An 8,109-nucleotide genomic window follows, 5' to 3' on the forward strand; every position below is an offset into this window, starting at 1 on the left:
AGGCTTGAGCTCTTGGATGATTCTCATTCAAATTGTGGTCCTCAAAGGGATCCGGTACTGTGGAAGCAGGCTCGGGGACTGGAGATGTACGATCCTCGACCTCTTGCTGCAGAAGGCGAAACTGATGCTGTAGTGCCTTGAACTGGTGCTCCTGGCGTTTGGCTTGCGCTCTCCATTCTTCTTCCCGGGCCTCCTGTTGACCCGCAAATGACCGGATAATCCCTGCCAGGTCACTCAGCGTTGGCTCTCTGCCATCGTCATCCTCAACACATGATGCTCCTTTTAGTGCTTCTTCCTCCATTGCGTCTTCACCGTCCACCCGATGTCCTCTCTCTGTATGAGTTGACTCAGTCTTCTTATTCTCTGTCTGACCGCCTCTTGTCCCTCTCACTCCTCGCATGCTTCACAAAATGGAGGAAAAACAAAAATGGTGGAACAAAACCTTGCACTCCTCAACTGGCTGATCCCACCACTGCCACCATATGTCAGGGACCCAGCAGTTAGGCAAGAGGAGTCACAAGAGGATTTCAAAAAAGGGGTTTTTTATTTTACCCACAAAATCATTACAACAAAATAAAGATAAAGTTTGGGCCCTTAAAAGAGGTCAAACAAACAAACCGAACTTAAGCTCTGAACATAACAAACTCAAAAATACAACTGACCTCCTATAAGAGAAACAAAAGGGACTTATATACTGGTTGATCAAACCAGGTTTGACACCCAGGGGAAGACTAACAATAACACTAATACATAAACTACAAATAACAAAAAAAACAACTAAACACTTATTCCAAAAGAAATATAATCTTAATTAACATTAACCGAATAAATGTACTAGATACAACACAAATCAAAACTCAAATATCTTGGGAAAAAATAAAGCTACACCCCCCCCAGACATAAGTAGTGGTAGAGTCCAATTTAAAGCTGCTGTTGTTCCAGACGCCACCCCTTTGTCCCAGCAGCCTGCATGCCTCACTCCAGGGTGTGGAATCCGCAACACTGGTAAGCTCAAAAGAAAACCGTTATAGCAAAAAGACAATCCAAAACTAATAAAGTATATATGTAAACCAAATCCAGTGTCTTGTACATTATTTAAACTAAATAACTGTTTACAACAAAATATATAATGTGTCTGAAAATATATAGAAACCAATCTTAAGGAAAACAGCATGAACTAAGATAAATGTTAGTGTATGAAGTTACCGCCTTTAAGATGGCTGTGTGGCCACAGCTGTGGCCATCACAGTCACGGTGCCAATAGGTGTAAGAGAGCGAAATGCGGAGGTATGTCCCTCTTTGGCTAATGTATTTTAAAGATGGAGGCGCTACATGGCTGCCGTCATTCGAGCAAGTCGCTCGTATGTATTCTGAATGATTCTGAATGGCAGATTTTGATTAGTTGGTGGAAGTATTTACACATCTGTGAAAGAACAAAGGGGTTTTTGCTAAGAATCACCTCAAAAAATGACACAATGTAGGTTTAAATAACAGTAAATCAATCGAACTCCAGACAATTTGCATTTTTAGTAACATTTACCTTTAGAAATACTTGATTAATTCAGTTTTTTTCATGTGTCCACATGATCTTTGCTGCATTATTTTCTACAGGCTCCATGTCATCTCTGGGCTCCAGTGGAGGCGGCTCACTGCTGCAGGTTCCTGGAGCTCTGCCGGCCATCAGCCATGCTTCACTGGGGACGGGACGCAGCTCGAGGCCAAAGATCTTCCTCAGCCCCTCTCAGAGCATCGACAGACACTCCCCACACAGACTCAGTCCTGCTGACAGCACAGAGGGATACAGGTTTAGTCTGGCTCACGGAATAAACAGACACAGACTCAGCTCAGCTCACAGTATAGATGGATACAGATTCAGCCCAGCCCATCGAATAAACAGACACAGACTCAGCTCTACTCGCAGTATGGATGGATACAGGCTCAATCCAGACCACAACACGGACAGACCTAAACTCACGTCCAGCCACAGTATAGACAGACATCCCTCACTCAGACTGAGCCCCACCCACATTGCCAACAGACATCCCCCTCAGTGGCTCAGTCCTGAAGACCGTTTAGACAGAAACAAGTTGAGCCCCTCATACGTTCCAGATAGTTCAGTCCTGAAGAGACCAGCATCCTTCCACACTGCAAGCAGACAGTTACGGAGACAGGTGTGTTATTATCGCCTCTTCTTCTTCTTCTCTTCTTTTTCTTCTCTTCTCTTCTCTTCTCTTCTCTTCATTTGAAAATTGTGTGCTTTTAATTTTGTCCATTTTTTGACCATTTTTAAATGCATGCTGTACAGATTTTGCTTTTAACTATTTTTACTGCCATTCTATTAGGGCTGAACGATTTGGGGAAAAAAAATCTAATTGCAATTTTCCTGCCAGATATTGCAGTTACGATGCGATTTGTGATTTTTTTATATAGCTACGATCATATTAAATAAAGTAATACAAAATAAATGAAAGATCCACTGAATATAGGACATTTTTTGTAAACAATCTGTGATAAGTAACATTATTCCAGCATTTATCTTATGAAAAAAACAATAAATATAATGAAAAGTGGAAAAAAAGTTTTGGACACTCGGGTGAAGAGAGGGGCAGAGCTGTCAACCGATCACCATCTGGTGGTGAGTTGGGTCAGGGGGTGAGGGAAGACTCTGGACAGACCTGGTAAGCCCAAACGGGTAGTGCGGGTAAATTGGGAACGTCTGGAGGAGGCCCCTGTCCGACAGACTTTCAACTCACACCTCCGGCGGAGCTTTTCGTGCATCCCTGTGGAGGCTGGGGGCATTGAACCCGAGTGGACAATGTTCAAAGTTTCCATTGCTGAAGCTGCAGCGAGGAGCTGTGGTTTTAGGGTCTTAGGTGCCTCAAGGGGCGGTAACCCACGAACACCGTGGTGGACACCGGTGGTCAGGGAAGCCGTCCGACTGAAGAAGGAGGACACCAGAGGCAGTTGCAGGGTACCGAAGGGCCCGAAGAGCTGCAGCCTCTGCCGTGAAAGAGGCAAAGCAGCGGGTGTGGGAGAAGTTCGGAGAAGACATGGAGAAGGACTTTCGGTCGGCACCAAGGTGCTTCTGGAAAACCGTTCGCCACCTCAGGAGGGGGAAGCGGGAACCATCCAAGCTGTGTACAGTAAGGATGGGACGATGTTGACATCAACTTAGGAGGTAATAGGACGGTGGAAGGAGCACTTTGAGGAACTCCTAAATCCAACTAATACGCCCTCTATGTCAGAGGCAGAGCTGGAGGATGATGGGAGATTGTCGTCAATTTCCCTGGTGGAAGTTGCTGAGGTAGTCAAACAACTCCACATTGGCAAAGCCTCAGGGATTGATGAGATCTGTCCAGAAATGCTGAAAGCTCTGGGTGTGGAGGGGCTGTCTTGGTTGACACGCCTCTTCAACATTGTGTGGAAGTTTGGGACAGTACCTAAGGAGTGGCAGACAGGGGTGGTGGTTCCCCTGTTCAAAAAGGGGGACCAGAGGGTGTGTGCCAATTACAGGGGTATCACACTTCTCAGCCTCCCCGGTAAAGTCTACTCCAAGGTGCTGGAAAAGAGGGTTCAGCCGATAGTCGAACCTCGGGTTGAAGAGGAACAATGCGGATTCCGTCCTGGTCGTGGAACAACGGACCAGCTCTTTACTCTCGCAAGGATCCTGGAGGGAGCCTGGGAGCATGCCCAACCGGTCTACATGTGTTTTGTGAATCTGGAAAAGATGTATGACCGGGTCCCCCGGGAGATACTCTGGGAGTATGGGGTGAGGGGGTCCCTTCTCAGTGCCATCCAATCTCTGTATGACCAAAGCGAGAGCTATGTCCGGGTTCTCGGCAGTAAGTCGGACTTGTTTCAGGTGAGGGCCAGGGCTGCGCTTTATCACCAATCCTGTTTGTAATATTTATGGACAGGATATCAAGGTGTAGTCGGGGTGGGGAGGGGTTGCAGTTCGGTGGGCTGGGGATCTCATCGCTGCTCTTTGCAGATGATGTGGTCCTGATGGCATCATCGGCCAGCGATCTTCAGCACTCACTGGATCAGTTCGCAGCCGAGTGTGAAGCGGCTGGGATGAGGATCAGCACCTCTAAATCTGAGGCCATGGTTCTCAGCAGGAAACCGATGGAGTGCCTTCTCCAGGTAGGGAATGAGTCCTTACCCCAAGTGAAGAAGTTCAAGTACCTTGGGGTCTTGTTCGCGAGTGAGGGGACAATGGAACGGGAGATTAGTCGGAGAATCGGCGCAGCGGGTGCGGTATTACATTCAATTTATCGCACTGTTGTGACGAAAAGAGAGCTGAGCCAGAAGGCAAAGCTCTCGATCTACCGGTCAATTTTCGTTCCTACCCTCACCTATGGTCAGGCTGGGTCATGACCGAAAGAACGAGATCCAGGGTACAAGCGGCCGAAATGGGTTTCCTCAGGAGGGTGGCTGGTGTCTCACTTAGAGATAGGGTGAGAAGCTCAGTCATCCGTGAGGAGCTTGGAGTAGAGCCGCTACTCCTTTGCGTCGAAAGGAGCCAGTTGAGGTGGTTTGGGCATCTGGTAAGGATGCCCCATGGGCGCCTCCCTAGGGAGGTGTTCCAGGCACGTCCAGCTGGGAGGAGGCCTCGGGGAAGACCCAGGACTAGGTGGAGGGATTATATCTCCAACCTGGCCTGGGAACGCCTCGGGATCCCCCAGTCGGAGCTGGTTAATGTGGCTCGGGAAAGGGAAGTTTGGAGTCCCCTGTTGGAGCTGCTGCCCCCGCGACCCGACCCCGGATAAGCGGACGAAGATGGATGGATGGATGGATGGATGGAAAAAAAAATTATTCAACTAAATATTTCACATTTGATTAATCGCGGCCTTCACGACTAGCTAAGCGCATTCTTTGAAATCACGATTTCGATTTGAAAACGATTAATCGCCCAGCTCTGCATTCTATGCAACATTCTATTTTGAAAATTATTTGACTTGCACAACCCAACACTTAATGAGGAATGTGTCTTCTATGTGTGCTTGTGTTTATGTGGTGTGTCTGTAGGAGGCTGTGCGCTGTGACTCTCTGGATCAGAGCGGTTCAGCTGACGATCTGGCAGAGCCTCAACTCACTGTGACCGCCGTCTCTTCCACACCACCACGCCAGCGATCGTCCAGTGTACACACACTGAAATATACATACCCCCAGAGGGTCATCTCATGCAGGAGCCACAGCCGGAGCCACAGTGAAACCAGTGGGCAAGAACATGTACCTGAGCAAGCCATCTGTGGCTCGCAGCCAGAAACAGATGTGGAGAATAAGACAGTCAGCCCGAAGAGGTTGTCCAGTCTGAAGGTCCCCAGCGGTGAATCTGCCTCATCAGCATCGCTCTGTAGCTCCAGAGCCGACCCCAGCCCCCAGTTAGACGACACCGACGAGGAAGTCAGTCGTATCAACAGTTCTCCTCAAACACACTCACACACACAACTCCCTTCCAGCTCCTCACACAAAAGCAGACACCTTACCCCGAGTCCTGTGGAGCACCGGAGCCGCCTCAGCCAATCAGTGTCTCCGGTGTCAGGCAGGAACAGAAAGCAGAGGATGAGCCCGCCGCCAGTAGAGGAGCCGGTTGCTATGGCAACCCAGCTGATGGACAGCAGTATTGAACTGAGAAGGCGGACTCTGTCATTTGATGCCACAACCCCCTCTTCTAATCAACCAGAGGGAAGTTCTGTGGACGACTAAACAAACTCAGTTTTGGTGGATTGGTTATTCTGCTAAAGTGGAGGAGCCTGGTGTGCTGCTGAAGCACATGAGAGGGCCAGGAGATGCAATCTAAAACAGGAAGGAATAGTGAAAAAATTAGGACACCCATGCTAAAGTTGACTAAAAAGAGGAATAAAAAAATCATCTTCCTTAAAATACAGGGGGCATAAGTAAGTACACACCTATGTTAAATTCCCATAGAGGCAGGCAGATTTTTATTTTTAAAGGCCAGGCATAGTATCCTGGATCCATGAAATAATTGGCCTTTAAAAATATAAATCTGCCTGCCTCTATGGGAATTTAACATTGGGGTGTACTTACTTATGCCCCCTGTATTTTAAGGAAGAACATTTATTTATTTACATTATTCATTCACAAAGACAATTGGTGTCCTTAAAGATTGAATTTTTCCTCATTTTTTTAATTAAGGCATTAAGATCAATTTCCTAAAGATGATTTTTTTATTCCTCTTTTTAGTCAACTTTAGCATGGGTGTCCTAATTTGTTCACATGACTGTACCTGTCTCCTGTTTTGGACCCCGCCCCTCATCTCGTCCCGTCCAATCACAAGATTTTCACAGGGTGTTTGAGTAGAACTCTTTCCGACAGTGTGTGGATGAGTGTGTATGTGTTCAAAAACTCTTATCCGTTGTGCTATTTGCACACAAGATGCACTCAAGAAGACCTTTTCTTCTATCATAGTCCTAGCTTTAGTTCAGACATAGTAGTCACTCCCCCACTATATTTACTCAAACATTAACCTTCCCCTTGCTTGCTCTCCTCCTCCTTCCCTCACTTTCTTCCTTTTACCGTGCACCTCAAGCCCAGGTCAGAGTACAAGACAAAATCACCCGAAAGGTGCAGCATAGATTTAGTTACTGACTGATCTGCTCACGTACACATAGACATGTTGACAAACAGATAACACAGCAACAAAATGCTTATTTTAATGATCAATTAATCTGCAGACCATTTTCTTGATAAATCCATGAATCTTTTGGTCTATAAAACAAACACAAAAAAGATATTCAAATTACTGTAATGTTAGACAAGGAAAAGCCACAAATATTCACCTTTGTGAGGCTTGAACCAAAACCATCAAAATTGATTAATTATCAAAATAGTTGCCGATTCTGTTGATTGACCAACCGATTAATCAAAAAATAAATTCCACTCTACACACAGCGTCTCATTCAATCCTGTAATAACTTTCTAATTTGCGGGAACTGTTTACTTTTAGTAAAATTCCCTAGTTTCATGCTCTGTGGTGCAGAAATTACAGTTTATGTTTACAAAAGAAATTGAGTTTTAAGTCATAAACTTACAAAAGTTAGAGCTAACAAAGAATTTTATAAGAAACTGCTTAATTTGTAACTGCACGCTTATGTAGATTGGTGCAGGCACATTTTATTAGACTTATTGCTCCCAAAAAACAAATTGTACAGCCGCTTGTTAAAAGTGGAGCAAAATAAGAATCTTATATCTGACAGAGTGGAAGTTTTTGTTTTTAATATGACTAATCTTCCTATTTTTCGTATCTTTTAACCTACTGTAAACTGCCACTGGAAGTTGCTCGATCATTCTGAGATTGCAGTATTCCCCCGCCTGAATCCACCCCCATCCCTGAAAAATTAATTTGCGCTAAGTTAAAATTGTGTAGTGTGACCTAGGCTTTAGTAGTTTCTACCTCTTTTTTCCTGATCCCACCCATTCAAATGTTAAGTCAGCTTAGTTTCTCACCCCTTCCAATTTCCTTTTCTCTGTATTAGTATTCTCAGGGTAGAGATAGTTCAGACGCAGGTGAGTATGAAGTGTGATGATCACAGGCCTGCATAGTAAGATTGCCCCCTGCTGTCTAAAGCTGGAGCTGGCCTCGTCTCGTCTGACATTTGAAGAGATTACACAATGGGTGCGGGGTGAAATTCGGAAGCAGATGTACAGAAGGGCTTATTCAGGTGTTATAACGGTGTGTAAACTTTTTAGAAAAAAGGCTAAGATTATATACTGTATGTTATTTATACAGTAGCGGTGATATGAGAACTATAAAGGTGAATTTCTACATTTTTGAATGTAAGTTCATCTGCTGGTGATGATGAGGATGATTTATGATGATGTCAGTAAAATAGGATGTTGATTATAATTATGATGACGATGATGATGATGACGACGATGATGATGATGATGATGATGATGATGATGATGATGACGACGACTCTGGATAATGCAGATGCTCATATTATTGTATAATGTTCCTGCAGAATGAAAGCAGGGAATGATACTGTAATCTCACCTGCAGTAACATGATTGGACAGTGCTGGAATAAAACCACTTCCTGTCTGACTTTTATTTGACTCAATAATCTTGCTTCTGAATCTGTCT

The 8,109-nt window shown here is 45.1% G+C and overlaps 1 protein-coding gene across 1 annotated transcript in view; it reads left to right on the top strand.

The window, feature by feature from the left end:
- The window catches only part of LOC116057223 (voltage-dependent T-type calcium channel subunit alpha-1H-like), a 55,884-nt gene extending 49,142 nt beyond the window's left edge, over nt 1-6,742 (top strand). The window contains exons 34-36 of the mRNA XM_031309616.2: nt 1,612-2,171; nt 5,029-5,814; nt 6,248-6,742. Of these exons, the coding sequence (XP_031165476.1) occupies nt 1,612-2,171; nt 5,029-5,709 (1,241 nt within the window). The 3' untranslated portion in view covers nt 5,710-5,814; nt 6,248-6,742. The remainder of the gene's footprint in view (nt 1-1,611; nt 2,172-5,028; nt 5,815-6,247) is intronic.
- Nucleotides 6,743-8,109: the final 1,367 nt, after the last annotated feature.

This window comes from Sander lucioperca, chromosome 4 (genome assembly GCF_008315115.2).
Source record: "Sander lucioperca isolate FBNREF2018 chromosome 4, SLUC_FBN_1.2, whole genome shotgun sequence".
Taxonomy (NCBI): domain Eukaryota; kingdom Metazoa; phylum Chordata; class Actinopteri; order Perciformes; family Percidae; genus Sander; species Sander lucioperca.